The sequence below is a fragment of the Saccoglossus kowalevskii genome, chromosome 7 (genome assembly GCF_978046115.1).
Source record: "Saccoglossus kowalevskii chromosome 7, keSacKowa6.1, whole genome shotgun sequence".
Taxonomy (NCBI): Eukaryota; Metazoa; Hemichordata; class Enteropneusta; family Harrimaniidae; genus Saccoglossus; species Saccoglossus kowalevskii.
Window position 1 is genome coordinate 9455716 of NC_140647.1, and position 17890 is coordinate 9473605.

Below are 17890 nucleotides of genomic sequence, written 5' to 3' on the forward strand. Positions count from 1 at the left end.
TACCTGTGGCGCTGCCAGGTGGCCTCGGTCACATGGATTCGTGACGTAAAGGGTAAAAGAATCTTGAGGTCATGGGGCTTCCCCTGACCTGGATTCTATCTCTCCGTCACCGGCAGAATCGCTGATTAATGCCTACAGTTCAAAATAGTCATTTTGACTGACCGGAGTCTATGGTGGGTAATTGAACGTAGTGAATTTCACAAAAACTGAGATCACAAAGATTTAACCTCAACTAGTATAATCATCAGCATCATAAAGAAATACACATGCATATAGATTTATTAAGTGTTATCAACTATCAGGGCCCACTATGTTGAAAACACTTTTAGCCAAATTAGTTATCAAGTATTCTGCCATCAATTTCAGGTCTTCCTTCTGTGAGTACATTGGGCGTATAAGTAGAGACAACCTTCACTTTGATTTTAATACAATTTTTCTTCAGATAAAACATGCTGAAATCACTAGGAATCATTTATAAAGTTTACTGTAGACTAGAGACAGACAGTTTGAAGGACATTGAATCCATAACTATCAGATTTGGTGCTTGTTATGCTTTTTAAAAGACATTATGTTACACAAACATATTATTACCTCAATTTTTACATTCAACGATGTCATCTCCTTAGTTAGTGATTCCACTTTACCATGTAGATCCATGGTGGTGACAAACGTAGGATCAAAATCGGCATATTTCTTAGTAATAAAAGAATTCAGTTCAAACTTCACACCCTCAACTTTATTTGAAATTTTACCCATTCTCGTAGAAAAGTCTTCCTTCTCCAGACCACCTAGTGAAAAAAAGAATATGATAGTAAAGTAGCAGATCATTCTTATGGTACATTAGGTTGGGTTGGGTTGGGTTGGGTTGGGTTGGGTTGGGTTGTATGGTATGGTATGGTATGGTATGGTATGGTATGGTATGGTATGGTATGGTATGGTATGGTATGGTATGGTATGGTATGGTATGGTATGGTATGGTATGGTATGGTATGGTATGGTATGGTATGGTATGGTATGGTATGGTATGGTATGGTATGGTATGGTATGGTATGGTATGGTATGGTATGGTATGGTATGGTATGGTATGGTATGGTATGGTATGGTATGGTATGGTATGGTATGGTATGGTATGGTATGGTATGGTATGGTATGGTATGGTATGGTATGGTATGGTATGGTATGGTATGGTATGGTATGGTATGGTATGGTATGGTATGGTATGGTATGGTATGGTATGGTATGGTATGGTATGTATGGTATGGTATGGTATGGTATGGTATGGTATGGTATGGTATGGTATGGTATGGTATGGTATGGTATGGTATGGTATGGTATGGTATGGTATGGTATGGTATGGTATGGTATGGTATGGTATGGTATGGTATGGTATGGTATGGTATGGTATGGTATGGTATGGTATGGTATGGTATGGTATGGTATGGTATGGTATGGTATGGTATGGTATGGTATGGTATGGTATGGTATGGTATGGTATGGTATGGTATGGTATGGTATGGTATGGTATGGTATGGTATGGTATGGTATGGTATGGTATGGTATGGTATGGTATGGTATGGTATGGTATGGTATGGTATGGTATGGTATGGTATGGTATGGTATGGTATGGTATGTATGGTATGGTATGGTATGGTATGGTATGGTATGGTATGGTATGGTATGGTATGGTATGGTATGGTATGGTATGGTATGGTATGGTATGGTATGGTATGGTATGGTATGGTATGGTATGGTATGGTATGGTATGGTATGGTATGGTATGTATGGTATGGTATGGTATGGTATGGTATGGTATGGTATGGTATGGTATGGTATGGTATGGTATGGTATGGTATGGTATGGTATGGTATGGTATGGTATGTATGGTATGGTATGGTATGTATGGTATGGTATGGTATGGTATGGTATGGTATGGTATGGTATTGGTATGGTATGGTATGGTATGGTATGGTATGGTATGGTATGGTATGGTATGGTATGGTATGGTATGGTATGGTATGGTATGGTATGGTATGGTATGGTATGGTATGGTATGGTATGGTATGGTATGGTATGGTATGGTATGGTATGGTATGGTATGGTATGGTATGGTATGGTATGGTATGGTATGGTATGGTATGGTATGGTATGGTATGGTATGGTATGGTATGGTATGGTATGGTATGGTATGGTATGGTATGGTATGGTATGGTATGGTATGGTATGGTATGGTATGGTATGGTATGGTATGGTATGGTATGGTATGGTATGGTATGGTATGGTATGGTATGGTATGGTATGGTATGGTATGGTATGGTATGGTATGGTATGGTATGGTATGGTATGGTATGGTATGGTATGGTATGGTATGGTATGGTATGGTATGGTATGGTATGGTATGGTATGGTATGGTATGGTATGGTATGGTATGGTATGGTATGGTATGGTATGGTATGGTTGGTATGGTATTGGTATGGTATGGTATGGTATGTATGGTATGGTATGGTATGGTATGGTATGGTATGGTATGGTATGGTATGGTATGGTATGGTATGGTATGGTATGGTATGGTATGGTATGGTATGTATGGTATGGTATGGTATGGTATGGTATGGTATGGTCATGGTACATGGTACTGGTATGGTATGGTATGGTATGGTATGGTATGGTATGGTATGGTATGGTATGGTATGGTATGGTATGGTATGGTATGTATGGTATGGTATGGTATGGTATGGTATGTATGGTATGGTATGGTATGGTATGGTATGGTATGGTATGGTATGGTATGGTATGGTATGGTATGGTATGGTATGGTATGGTATGGTATGGTATGGTATGGTATGGTATGGTATGGTATGGTATGGTATGGTATGGTATGTATGTAGGTATGGTATGGTATGGTATGGTATGGTATGGTATGGTATGGTATGGTATGGTATGGTATGGTATGGTATGGTATGGTATGGTATGGTATGGTATGGTATGGTATGGTATGGTATGGTATGGTATGTATGGTATGGTATGGTATGGTATGGTATGGTATGGTATGGTATGGTATGGTATGTATGGTATGGTATGGTATGGTATGGTATGGTATGGTATGGTATGGTATGGTATGGTATGGTATGGTATGGTATGGTATGGTATGGTATGGTATGGTATGGTATGGTATTGGTATGGTATGGTATGGTATGGTATGGTATGGTATGGTATGGTATGGTATGGTATGGTATGGTATGGTATGGTATGGTATGGTATGGTATGGTATGGTATGGTATGGTATGGTATGGTATGGTATGGTATGGTATGGTATGGTATGGTAATGGTATGGTATGGTATGGTATGGTATGGTATGGTATGGTATGGTATGGTATGGTATGGTATGGTATGGTATGGTATGGTATGGTATGGTATGTATGGTATGGTATGGTATGGTATGGTATGGTATGGTATGGTATGGTATGGTATGGTATGGTATGGTATGGTATGGTATGGTATGGTATGGTATGGTATGGTATGTATGGTATGGTATGGTATGGTATGGTATGGTATGGTATGGTATGGTATGGTATGGTATGGTATGGTATGGTATGGTATGGTATGGTATGGTATGGTATGGTATGGTATGGTATGGTATGGTATGGTATGGTATGGTATGGTATGGTATGGTATGGTATGGTATGGTATGGTATGGTATGGTATGGTATGGTATGGTATGGTATGGTATGGTATGGTATGGTATGGTATGGTATGGTATGGTATGGTATGGTATGGTATGGTATGGTATGGTATGGTATGGTATGGTATGGTATGGTATGGTATGGTATGGTATGGTATGGTATGGTATGGTATGGTATGGTATGGTATGGTATGGTATGGTATGGTATGGTATGGTATGGTATGGTATGGTATGGTATGGTATGGTATGGTATGGTATGGTATGGTATGGTATGGTATGGTATGGTATGGTATGGTATGGTATGGTATGGTATGGTATGGTATGGTATGGTATGGTATGGTATGGTATGGTATGGTATGGTATGGTATGGTATGGTATGGTATGGTATGGTATGGTATGGTATGGTATGTATGGTATGGTATGGTATGGTATGGTATGGTATGGTATGGTATGGTATGGTATGGTATGGTATGGTACATGGTACTGGTATGTATGGTATGGTATGGTATGGTATGGTATGGTATGGTATGGTATGGTATGGTATGGTATGGTATGGTATGGTATGGTATGGTATGGTATGGTATGGTATGGTATGGTATGGTATGGTATGGTATGGTATGGTATGGTATGGTATGGTATGGTATGGTATGGTATGGTATTGGTATGGTATGGTATGGTATGGTATGGTATGGTATGGTATGGTATGGTATGGTATGGTATGTGGTATGGTATGGTATGGTATGGTATGGGATGGTATGGTATGGTATGGTATGGTATGGTATGTATGTATGGTATGGTATGGTATGGTATGGTATGGTATGGTATGGTATGGTATGGTATGGTATGGTATGGTATGGTATGGTATGGTATGGTATGGTATGGTATGGTATGGTATGGTATGGTATGTATGGTATGGTATGGTATGGTATGGTATGGTATGGTATGGTATGGTATGGTATGGTATGGTATGGTATGTATGGTATGGTATGGTATGTATGGTATGGTATGGTATGGTATGGTATGGTATGGTATGGTATGGTATGGTATGGTATGGTATGGTATGGTATGGTATGGTATGGTATGGTATGGTATGGTATGGTATGGTATGGTATGTATGGTATGGTATGGTATGGTATGGTATGGTATGGTATGGTATGGTATGGTATGGTATGGTATGGTATGGTATGTATGGTATGGTATGGTATGGTATGGTATGGTATGGTATGGTATGGTATGGTATGGTATGGTATGGTATGGTATGGTATGGTATGGTATGGTATGGTATGGTATGGTATGGTATGGTATGGTATGGTATGGTATGGTATGGTATGGTATGGTATGGTATGGTATGGTATGGTATGGTATGGTATGGTATGGTATGGTATGGTATGGTATGGTATGGTATGGTATGGTATGGTATGGTATGGTATGGTATGGTATGGTATGGTATGGTATGGTATGGTATGGTATGGTATGGTATGGTATGGTATGGTATGGTATGGTATGGTATGGTATGGTATGGTATGGTATGGTATGGTATGGTATGGTATGGTATGGTATGGTATGGTATGGTATGGTATGGTATGGTATGGTATGGTATGGTATGGTATGGTATGGTATGGTATGGTATGGTATGGTATGGTATGGTATGGTATGGTATGGTATGGTATGGTATGGTATGGTATGGTATGGTATGGTATGGTATGGTATGGTATGGTATGGTATGGTATGGTATGGTATGGTATGGTATGGTATGGTATGGTATGGTATGGTATGGTATGGTATGGTATGGTATGGTATGGTATGGTATGGTATGGTATGGTATGGTATGGTATGGTATGGTATGGTATGGTATGGTATGGTATGGTATGGTATGGTATGGTATGGTATGGTATGGTATGGTATGGTATGGTATGGTATGGTATGGTATGGTATGGTATGGTATGGTATGGTATGGTATGGTATGGTATGGTATGGTATGGTATGGTATGGTATGGTATGGTATGGTATGGTATGGTATGGTATGGTATGGTATGGTATGGTATGGTATGGTATGGTATGGTATGGTATGGTATGGTATGGTATGGTATGGTATGGTATGGTATGGTATGGTATGGTATGGTATGGTATGGTATGGTATGGTATGGTATGGTATGGTATGGTATGGTATGGTATGGTATGGTATGGTATGGTATGGTATGGTATGGTATGGTATGGTATGGTATGGTATGGTATGGTATGGTATGGTATGGTATGGTATGGTATGGTATGGTATGGTATGGTATGGTATGGTATGGTATGGTATGGTATGGTATGGTATGGTATGGTATGGTATGGTATGGTATGGTATGGTATGGTATGGTATGGTATGGTATGGTATGGTATGGTATGGTATGGTATGGTATGGTATGGTATGGTATGGTATGGTATGGTATGGTATGGTATGGTATGGTATGGTATGGTATGGTATGGTATGGTATGGTATGGTATGGTATGGTATGGTATGGTATGGTATGGTATGGTATGGTATGGTATGGTATGGTATGGTATGGTATGGTATGGTATGGTATGGTATGGTATGGTATGGTATGGTATGGTATGGTATGGTATGGTATGGTATGGTATGGTATGGTATGGTATGGTATGGTATGGTATGGTATGGTATGGTATGGTATGGTATGGGGTATGGTATGGTATGGTAGGGCGCATTAGATATGGTATGGTAAATGCCATGATATGTACGTTTAATAATTTTGTGCATACACAAACATTGTGAAACTATTCAGCACATACAAGAAGTTCAGACTGAATAATTTTGAGTAATGTTACTGTATTTTAAGTTCACAAACATGGCAAGGAAACAATGAATTCTATTGTTATTTTACATATTGTTTATGTGGGTATAATTTTATTTCTTGGCGATAAATGCAAAATTAACAAGCCATGCATGGCACAGTCCCCGTTAGTTATCAAATTTAAGATATATAGTTTGTTTATAGTAATATAGCTGGAATATAATCATGTCAGGAATATGATTTTTTTAACATTAAAATGATTGACATTTGTATCTGATCGTCAAACAAGTACTTGTCCTTATTGAGAGATATTGCTCTGGAACAGCATTCAAAATCAGCCATTTTGAATACATGTATATATATAACATGATGTATAACGAATATATAAAATTTAAATATAATAAGTCAAAGCATTTAAGAGATATGGCTCTAGAAGCCCACTCATTAAAACAAAATGGCCGCCAGTCAGTCATTTTGAATCCAATCTGAAAAATACAAAGTTTGAACGAAATCCACCCATAAATGCTTGATATTTGATGATTTTTTAGCACAAAAATGACCACTATTCGGCCATTTTGAATAGGATAGTCAAACCAATATATCTGTTTATCTATGACATGATGTATAATGAATATTTAAAATTTGAAAATATTATCAGTCAAAACAAGTCGGAGATATGGGTCTAGAAGCCCATTCATTAAAACAAAATGGCAGCCAGACAGCCATTTTGAATCCGATCTGAAAAATAAATAATGTGCATCAGAAACCTGTAATGTCTACTATATGTACCAAGTTTGAACAAAATCCATCTATAAATGCCAGAAATGCTTGATATTTGATGATTGTTTAGCACAAAAAAGGCCACCATTTGGTCATTTTGAATAGGATCGTCAAACCAATATATCTGTCTATCTATGACATGATGTATAGAGAATATTTAAAATTTGAACATAATCAGTGAAAGCAGGTCAGAGATATATGGCACGAGAACAATTCATTAATACAAAATGGCCGCCAGTCGGCCATTTTGAATCTTATCTGAAAAACTAAATTATTTGCATCAAGGTCCTATAATGTCTAATGTATATACCAAGTTTGAACAAAATCCATCTGTAAACAGCTGAGAAATGGTTGATTTTTAGAATTTTTTAGAACAAAAATGGCTGCCATTCTGCCATCTTGAAGCAGATCGTAATACAAAATGATGTGCATCAAGGTCCTATAATGTCTAATGTATATACCAAGTTTGAACAAAATCCATCTGTAAACAGCCGAGAAATGGTTGCTTTTTATGATTTTTTAGCACAAAAATGGCCGCCATTCGGCCATCATGAATCAGATCGTAAAACAAAATGATGTGCATCAAGGTCCTATAATGTCCAACGTATATACAAGGTTTGAACAAATCCATTTGTAAACAACCGAGAAATGCTCGATTTTGATGATTTTTAGCACAAAAATGGCCGCCATTCGGCCATCTTGAATCAGATTATGAAACAAATTGACGTGCATATGTATAATATCATGTATGATGTATGTGTGAAGTTTGATAGTGATTGGTCCAGGCATTTTTAAGATACAGGTCCGGACGCACGCACAGACGCACACACACACGCACGCACGGACACACGGAGGTCAAAACATAAGTCCCCGTTTTCGGACTGCGTCGGGGACTAAAAATAGGCCAATGGCCTGTTGCTCAATGGCTATTGTACAAAAAATTAGTGCTGTATATGACAAATACTCCAAAAGGCAGTGAGTGAGACAATAAAACATAATGCTAAAAGTGCAATTTTTTACAAAAATAACAGAAATATTCAATAAAATTAGAATCAAAGAGAGCTTAAAAAGAACTCCAGCGTGTTGAGAGAATAACATAACATGATATTTGCAATTATCTGAATTCGTAATACATGTACAGTGCTTGCCTTTTGAAAATGGATGGCGAGTGAAAAATTGCTCTCCTACAAGCATTGAGGCGAGTTATGGCAGTGATTACAAATTTCTCTCCTAAAAGCAGTGAGGCGAGTGATTTTAGAAAATTATATGATTTGCAATAAGGGTGGTCCCAGGGTGTTTTAGTTAACTATAATAGCCTATGACTATAATTATAATGAATAAATTATTATGGAAATAAAATACTACAGTCATTCTTTTATATTTATTTATTTTTAAATCACACAACTCACTTTGAAATTGAACCATGTGTCACAGTCAATCTCACATTTTAATCAGGATCAATGTTATTGTCAGATGATAAATGTCTAGAGACATTATGTTTTGTCACGCTATTTGTCCCATTAATGTAAATCATTAGGTCTTTTTTGGCTTGCCTTTTGATGGTTACATCGGCCTGAATTTTCTGCATATATTTGGCACAGAGGTTACACCATACTTTGACTACAAGTGTTTGACCCTCATCCGTTTCCACACGACGATATCCAATATCTCCACCAGTGTTCCACTTTAGGAATGTTGCAAAACGCACGCTAGAACCGAGACTGGCAAAGTCGGGATTTTTTTTTGTTTTACAAAAAGAAATAAATAATTTACATTTAGTCCTTTTAGCGTAATCGCGAAAACCACAGTCCCTCTATGTGATAGAGGGACTGTGCGAAAACTAACCTAACTGCAGTCATCCTATTTTTTGCGATCACGTTAAAAAGGCTAAATTGACATTAATATTTTTTTTGTAAAACAAAAAAGAAGTCCCGACTTCGCCAGTCTAGCTAGAACCCTTCGCAGGATAATCATCACTCAACATGTATAAATAATACCAGAGTTTGTATTTAGCATCGCCGGTCCCAGTTGGCTGACATATTTTTCAATGAAAAAAATTAATGAATCACAATTCAACTACAACAAATTTTCAATTTATCGGTGATATTACGGAAACTCAGAAATACATGCAAAATTTATATTAACTCATGAAAAACGTGCGAAAATCTTTAATTTTTGGCAATAAACTAAACACATTTATTTTGTAATATTAATAAAAACGATTCTCTTTTTGGAGGATTTCATAGCCCTGAAAAAGGCCGTTTGATTTTGGTGATTCACTTGCCTTCTCAATCGTCGTCATCACCGATCGCTCGCCATAGACGGCAAGGCCTGCATGTATATACCAAGTTTTGTTGAAATATGTTGAAGGGTTTTTGAAATAGCACCCAAATAGCTTGAATTTCACTAGTTGTTTTGCAATTTAGATAATTTGTATAAATTTCCACCAAAAACTAAATATATCTGGAAAATGCCCCAACACATCTATGCACCAAGTTTATTAAAACATATTAAATGGTTCTCAAGATATCACCAAAATAGTCTAAATATCGGTATGTCAATTAGGCAATTTGCATAATTTTCCACCAAAATCAATCATGTCTATACACATTTTAAATATGTTGACTGGTTATGTTTTCATTACAATCACAATAGACCAATCAAAGAAAACTTAGAACTCCTGTGTGCTATGTGAGAATGAGAAACAGTTGACAGAACAAATGGGAAACATTACATATCTCCCTGTGAGCATATAATTTCAATATGGCATCATTGTATAATCTTCTTCTGAAATTTTTGATAAATTTGGCCACTTTTAGTGACTGGATGAAGTGTCATCCAAGCTACATGTGTACCAAGTATCAAAGAATTTGGACTACTGGTTTTGAAGAACAAGTCAAAAGTACTATTTTTGATGAAAAATAACAAAATATTCGCTAAAAATAGAAAATTGAAGATATGGACACGAAATGAACAAATCTGATAGAGGTCCACCCAAGGTATATACCACATCTACACTCAAGGCATCCACACACCAAAAATCGAGTCAAACGGTTTGGCGGTTTTTGAGAAGAAGTCATGCACAGACAGATAGACAGATAGACGACGACAGACGCAGGACAGAAACCCATCCCATAGGCTCAGCGGACCTATAGTCCGTTGAGCCAAAAAACATTGAATAATTAGTGTTTACAGTACTCCGATGATACATTAACTATTAGTAATGACAAATGAAATTTTATTTAATGAAATATTCTGCAAATCAAGCCTGCAACTATGTAACCACTGATAAGTATAATTAAAATAAATTAACATGTATGATTGGTACTTTACCAATCATAGTTGGTCATGTGATAACATGTTATGAGTTATATGACTTACTTTACATGACTTAATTCTATGTTTAGGTGCTATTATTAAATATGTAAAAAAAATAAAATTCTCAATTCAGGATCAATGATGACCTGTTTTATAGGGACACAGGGGGTCCACAGTGTTTGTAATTAATTTCTCGATTATCTAATTAAAAAATATAACAAGATGAGTTAAATTTTTGAAAATCAGTTTGATCACTTTTCATTAATATTTTCATACGAATAGTTGCAATACTAAGCAATAGTAGTACAAAATAAGTTCCTCAAAATGCTAAGTACATACATGATTGTTTTAAAATTCGAGAGAAAAACTTGAAAAAAGTACTACCAGCTGCCTCAAAATAAATAAAAACATTTACTTTAAAGGGGAACTAAATAGAGCCTATTTTGGTGTTTGTATTTATCAAGTTATGTATATTGATTATAAATTTGAAAAAAAAAATTAAAAAAATGATTATCTTCAGAGTTATGATGATTTAAATATGAGAAACCATAAACCTGCGAAGGACTTCAGTTTGCGCCATCTTGCCATAAAAAAACGCCCTCATGTGGTATAAACAGGTAAGGTAACAAAGCGTGATGACGAAATAGTATCTGATTAAATATAAGCAACTTAGGGAGCCATAGCTGGCTGGACTGGTGAATTGACTTCTAGTCTAGGTTGTTTCGACTTTTATGTTAATGTTATTTACAAGCATATCAACATACAAACATTATGGATGTGCGATTGATCGAGACAGGCATTTTGTTTTGTTTTTTGTCTAACTGTCTAATAAATGCTGTTTCCAGTACTGCACTGTGCGGCGTGAAAATTATTCAAAGTATGGATGCTGGAGTATGCAATCTTGAGTTCGTAGGGTGGTGGTGGAAACATTTTCGTCCATGTATTCACGGGGCTGCACTGGAAAATCATGGGACAAGCGTCACAGGAACACCAAGCAGATTGTTCACAGACTTCCGTGTAATTTGAAATAAAACTTTCATCCGAACAAGGGGCATCGTCAACGATATACTCTCATCACTCACATTGGACTGATCTGAATCTTCACAGTATACCGTACTTCCCTGATCATAAGCCCAGGGGCATGAACACGTAAAGGAAAAGTAAGGGATGAGCTTGTACTCGAGGACCAACTCAGAAAAAATGATTTTGTTTTGGGGTTAAACACTGTAACCATCTTGCAAACAACGAAAAATCATCCAAAAAAAAATATTTGTTCACCACGCCGGGCTCGGGAAAATAATACTTATTTTTGAAAAAAAATGCGTCATTGATTTGAACGATACTTACAATGAAGAAACAAACATGTTCATAAAAAACACGCACATTTTATTACAATACGATTTACATACCGTCTGAATTTACGGTGAAATAATGGGTAGGGTCTGTGAGGAAACAGTGGACGAAGGCATTTATCATTATCTTCGTTTTGGTATGTTTTCGATCGTACGTAAACTCTCGACGCAAAACAATTTTCCACCATGAGGTTTTTCAGCACGATTTGACCTGGAACAACTTCCTTTGACATAACAGGTCATGTCTTTCATTAACCAATCAAAATGATGTGTCGTAATGATGAAATTTTCCGATTATTGACGATGATTTTTTAGCGCAATGCGGAAGTGACTTACCGCAATGTTAAAATGCGATCTGTAGCACTGATTGCAACGAAAAAAAGATGATTTTTTCCTCTAAAAACTGGCGATTCGCAATTTCCAAGATATAAACGACGGTTAATAGTAACCGTGGGTAAACTGAGTGTGGAGGAAGAATTTAAACACCTTTCTCGGTCGCCAACATGTCTCATCGTTCACCCTAGGCCTTTCATGATAGTCTCAAAGTAAACCATGCCCAATAACCAGGTACACGCCTTGACGATCACATTTTTGGCTTTCCGAAGGCTACTACTCAAAGAAATATGGATTACTCCAGAATTGCAACATCGATGTTTATCCTGAGTAAATGACAGAATAGAAACGATGCGAATCACGTTGTGTACGTTCGCCATGTACTCTGAACTTGAAATTAATGCGAGTTTTCTCATAAAATTAAAGCATGAACCAAACTAACATGCCAATCACGACTATTATGAAATGAAACACACCTTTTACACGCATATTTTAAAGAATATCGTCGACGCCCAGTAAAAACCAATAAATAAATACCAAGTAAGAACATAGGGATGGGCTTCATACTCGGGAGGGGCTTACGATCGGGGAAGTACGGTACTTTAACGCAATTGGGCTTTCACTCTCAGAATACTGTGTTTCAAACGCATAAGGCTCTAACCCAAGTTTTAAAAAGCACATTGTGCATATAAAAGTTGAGTTTATACTAATAGTACACAATGCTTAGCAGCATGAATGGCTATGTACAATGGCGTATACGAATGCGATCAGATACTAAAACGTCATAGCTTTGAAAAGTACCCGGATGTTAAATATGTTCGTTCGTTAATTATTCCCCTCCATGAATGGCCTCCATGGCAAGCACTTCAAATGCCTATCCAAGCTACAGTTATAATTAAAACAAAATTAAACCACTGCAATATTATTTCGAATACAGTTTAGAATATACACAACTATAAATTAAGGCCGCATTTAGGTTCGCTTTAATTTATTAATTTCTATTAATAACTTTGTCTTATGAGTACTCTTAATTTCATTTTATTTTTTCATTGCTATACCTTTATTGTATTTTATAATCATAGATTAGTCCCATAGAGGATACGATAACAATATTATTATTATACAACTATTTAGTGACATCATTCTGAGACAATGATAGGAAGACAGAGTTTACAAATACAACTGTTTGGGTCTCCCTTGCATGATGTCTACACTCTGAATAATTTCACTATTTTGACGCTTTGAGTAATGTTACTGTGTTTTAAACTCACAAACATGGCAAGGAAACAATGGGTTCTATTGTGATTTTACATATTGTTTATGTGGGTACTCTGGGTGTTACAACTACATAACTTCATCACATCACATGCATTACGTACGTTTTTGGTTACACAAGATAGTGATTAAAATTAATATTACATGGCGTAGATGAGGGGGGTACAAGAGTTTGGTTTACATTGTCACTTGAATATTATGCTGGTAAATAATTATTTTAACGATGTTTCAACACCCAAACCACACCGATTCCACCACCATTGCAAACCACTAATTTCCCAAAACATGTGTTATTATTTAAATGCTTCAGAATTATTATAAAGGATGCTCTATGGGGATTAATTGATATTAATTCACATAACGCATGGTATTTAATTGTGTGAACTTTCCGGGAAAATTCTTGGTCCGTAGCAGAGGTTTCATGTGACAGAAATCCAATACACACTATTACATCAAACAGCGCGGCTAAACTTGAATCTCTGACAAGCATATGTTTTTATCTTGAAGTTGATGAAATACTGGACGATCGGTATGGAAATCTGTTCGATAGTGCTTTTAGTGGTAAAAGTATAGCATCGTTACCATATGCTTTAAATTTCCGTTATTTCAACACAATGTTAACACATGGTTATATTCTCGTATATAACACTGGAGCAAATTACGACAGTGGAAATAATTTACCTGAAGTAGCCAGAACTTCAGCCACCAAAGAAGCCATCTTGATTTTCTAACTACAGCGCCACATCCCACAATGCACTGTGTTTGTAAAGTTGAATGACCTCCATATGTGTCAAAAGCATTCGTGTTATGGCATTTACTGTCAGTTTGTTTTAGGACGCTGGCCTGCATTTTGCCAATACAGAATGAATATACCGAACCAAACGATTATAAATATATGTGATTACATTTCTATTTCACCAGAAATCAAAGCATGACAAAAAAAAAAAATATGTTTTACTGGCGAGTACAGGAAAGGTAGAAACTTATCTAGTTCATGGCGTCTGAACCATGCATAATTATTATAGAAAGTAAACAGTAATACGCAAGAAATCACTGTAAAATAAAATAAATCTATATAATCTTGCTGAAATAATAATAATAATATTTTGTTACAAGAGTTAACGTCAAACTTTTCTTTGTTGAAGTTAATTTAATTTGTGGGATGACACCCAATATACCAGGTTGTTAAAGACTTTTTTTGTAATTTGAAAATTGGATTAATGAATGTGCTAAAAGTGTTGCCCCATACTTCAATAAAAACGCAATGTGTGGAGGGGTCAATGAGTTGAAAAAAATAATAACATAAGTGATTGTGTAAGTATGAGATGATCCCTATAGTTTTACTGTTTTAACGCATTACTTTAATACGCGGTGTTTTCAACCTAGTGTCGAGTTAAGTGTGACCCCAATTGTGACCCCTAGATACACAGCAGACAACACCAGTTATATTGACAGATCACCTATCAGTAGCGCGCCCTCATAAGTTTTTTTCTTCAAAAATCATGACATTCGTTTTATCAATATCACTGGTTAATGTATTTGATATACACCAGGTGGCAACTTTATTTAATTCAATATTAATGACGTCAAGATTAATAGAATGGTATTTAACGAAATGAAACAAAAAATGTTATCATTCGCAAAATGTCTAAATGTTCAAAAGAAATGATGATATAGAAATATCGTTAATATAAATTAGAAAAAAGGAATCTACCTAAAATGGAACCCTGTATTTCACCATAGGAGATTAGTTCGCAGTTTTTTTTTTGTACTGACATTGTTGCCAAACCTCTAGATAGGTTTGGAACCAGCACAAGGCTGAAGCTTTTATTCTATAGTGCTGTAAATGTGAAAGCAAAATGTCATGCTTAATGGTATCGAAGGCATTTTTTAAGTCAATAAAAACACCTAGTGTGACAAAGCACACAGCAGTTCATTAGCAAGCGATTCAAATAATTTACCTCTAAGCCTGTAGTTACCAAGTTCGTAAGCGCATCTTTTTTGAAAATGGGGGGTCACATGTGCCTTCTTAAATTTGTCAGGAAATACACCCTTCGACAGGAAACAATTTATAATATGAGCAATATACTCGGCAATATGTTCAGCAGCCACTTTAACAACTTTTGGGTGGATACCGTCATAACCAGCGGATTTACGAGCACCAAACTTGTCTGTAAAAACATTATATGCACAAATTGGGCGTGTGTATGGTGTAACTATGCTGATTTAAAACACACTGTGGTACAATGAAATACTAGTAGTTTCATGTTTGCTACTTGTTCGCCATATACTTTCAATGATTTGATGCGTCTTCTATTCCAAATGAACAAAAAGTTGAAACTTCAAAGAATGCATTTGAGTTTATTATACCTTGGATTTCTTAAGAACCATACCACAAAGATCGTGTAAACCGGGGTAAACGTAACAGAAATTAACTATGACCACTGTCTTGTCAAATTAAAAGTTACAGGCGATATTCCCAGCTCTCCTATTCCGGTGCCTCAACTATTAAATAAAGAGAAATAGGGTGAGTGTATTCTTGAAGTCACGAACTAAAATATGACAGAATCCAGACACCTAGCACTTCATCACCATAACACCAATCCTCAACACAGGTGGCAAATCAGAACCAGCAAAGTAAAAAGCAATCTTTACCTGTAGCACTATTCTATAAGATGTTTACAATTATCTCATCACAATACTTTTATTATTCAGGACAGTGTTTTGATACTATATGAGGAATAATCTACTACACAATCTACAGAAGAACAACAATGATGGCCAAATATATAATGTTGTAAAATGTTTTAAACAACGATGCCTTACGAGTCCAACACTGTTTGGCGTCAATTGTCATAGGTTCGAGGTCTGTATGAATCCTCGCACCTTCAAGCATTCGAACACGACAAGAAAACCATAATAAAGTAAATCACATTTAAATATATAAAACAATGAAACTAAAGTAGCATTTGTTTAAGACACAACCCTTCTTCCAGTATGACTTCTGGAATTATCACCAAACTAACCACAATTTTTAACTTGAGCTCAGTACGTACACCATTTCCATATCACAAACCCAAATCAAACAGTTCAATTCAATACAACTTAAATGATCATACTGAACTGAAGTTTCTATTAACATTACACAGTAACGCAATACTCAGACCCGAGACCGCCGTCTACAGAGTGCCACCAGAACACTGGCGGATCCAGCAAAATGCATTGGGGTCCAAACTTCGCTTCAAATATACGGAGCGTAAATCGCAGAGAAGCTATGCGTAATCCAGATGATACGAATCGTCATGCGTTGGGGGGGGGGGGGGCATGGCCCCCTGTCCCCCCTTTGGATCCGCCACTGCACCAGAAGATCTTGCAGAAACTGGACATTTGGAGGGTTTTGCAGTTAGTGTAGCCGATTGAAAAACTTGTGTCAACCTCGGAACATATTGTTTCAGGTCGGTTTCCACCAAATATCATCCCTTTGGCTATCGATCTCAGACAGTCCATGCAGTGTCTTTTGAATCATATGAATCACAATTGCAATAGTTGACTAAACCAACACACATTCGAACGAACTGGTAACTGAAGAAGCAGCTTTTTCCCATAAGGGTCCAGCCATCTTGATTTGCCAGAACCCCTTTAATTAGAAAAGTACCTGTCTTGGCACAGCTTGGCATTTATATCTACAGATCTGGGGAAGATCTACTTGTCAAATTCCTTTTCCAAGCCAATACAACTGGGGCAGATTAAGGAGATTTTAACTCTATAATTCTCAATATACTCATGATGTCACGCAATTTCTGGGTTATAATTATAAGAACCAAATTGAAATGTAATGCATTCTGTATAACGACATGAGTACTGTACACGAGAGACTTTCTTATTTTAATGAATATTTATTGGCTACATTTCCATAGTGTCTGATAAGTTTATTGCAGATTGTCTGAGAAATTACAAGTTCTGTACACTGTATTCTGTTGCCACTTGTAGTAACAAAACCTAAAGTTCTGTAGTTACCATGTTATAGGAATCCATTTTTTAAAGTGGCAGTCCCAATTTGTTATTTTTTTCAGCATTGATATTTTCACACTGATAAATTTAAGCTTTCTATCATTCTTCTTCGAGAAGTAAACCAGACCTGCAAACAAATAAAGTTCACCAGCAAGAATACAAAGCTTTGTTGGGTAACCCTAATTTTAAGGATTGACCACAACAAAATAAGTCTTTTCCCCAAATGATACTGTATACCGACACTCATAAAGCAGCACCTCAGATTTTTAGGTAGATGCCCTCTGGTTAATTTCTCTTATTTTTCAATTCATTAGCAATGGCTGACACCTGTCCTATCTACGTACGTT

The 17890-nt window shown here is 36.5% G+C and overlaps 2 protein-coding genes across 2 annotated transcripts in view; both read right to left on the bottom strand.

Moving 5' to 3' along the window:
* Positions 1–14289, bottom strand: part of LOC100369297 (centromere/kinetochore protein zw10 homolog) — a 39010-nt gene extending 24721 nt beyond the window's left edge. The window contains exons 1-2 of the mRNA XM_085501049.1: positions 14214–14289; positions 592–788 (exon numbers count right to left, since the gene is read on the bottom strand). Of these exons, the coding sequence (XP_085357175.1) occupies positions 592–788; positions 14214–14250 (234 nt within the window). The 5' untranslated portion in view covers positions 14251–14289. The remainder of the gene's footprint in view (positions 1–591; positions 789–14213) is intronic.
* LOC100367644 (phospholipid phosphatase 3-like) overlaps positions 1–17890 on the bottom strand; it is a 212664-nt gene that overhangs the window by 54660 nt on the left and 140114 nt on the right. The window lies entirely within an intron of this gene.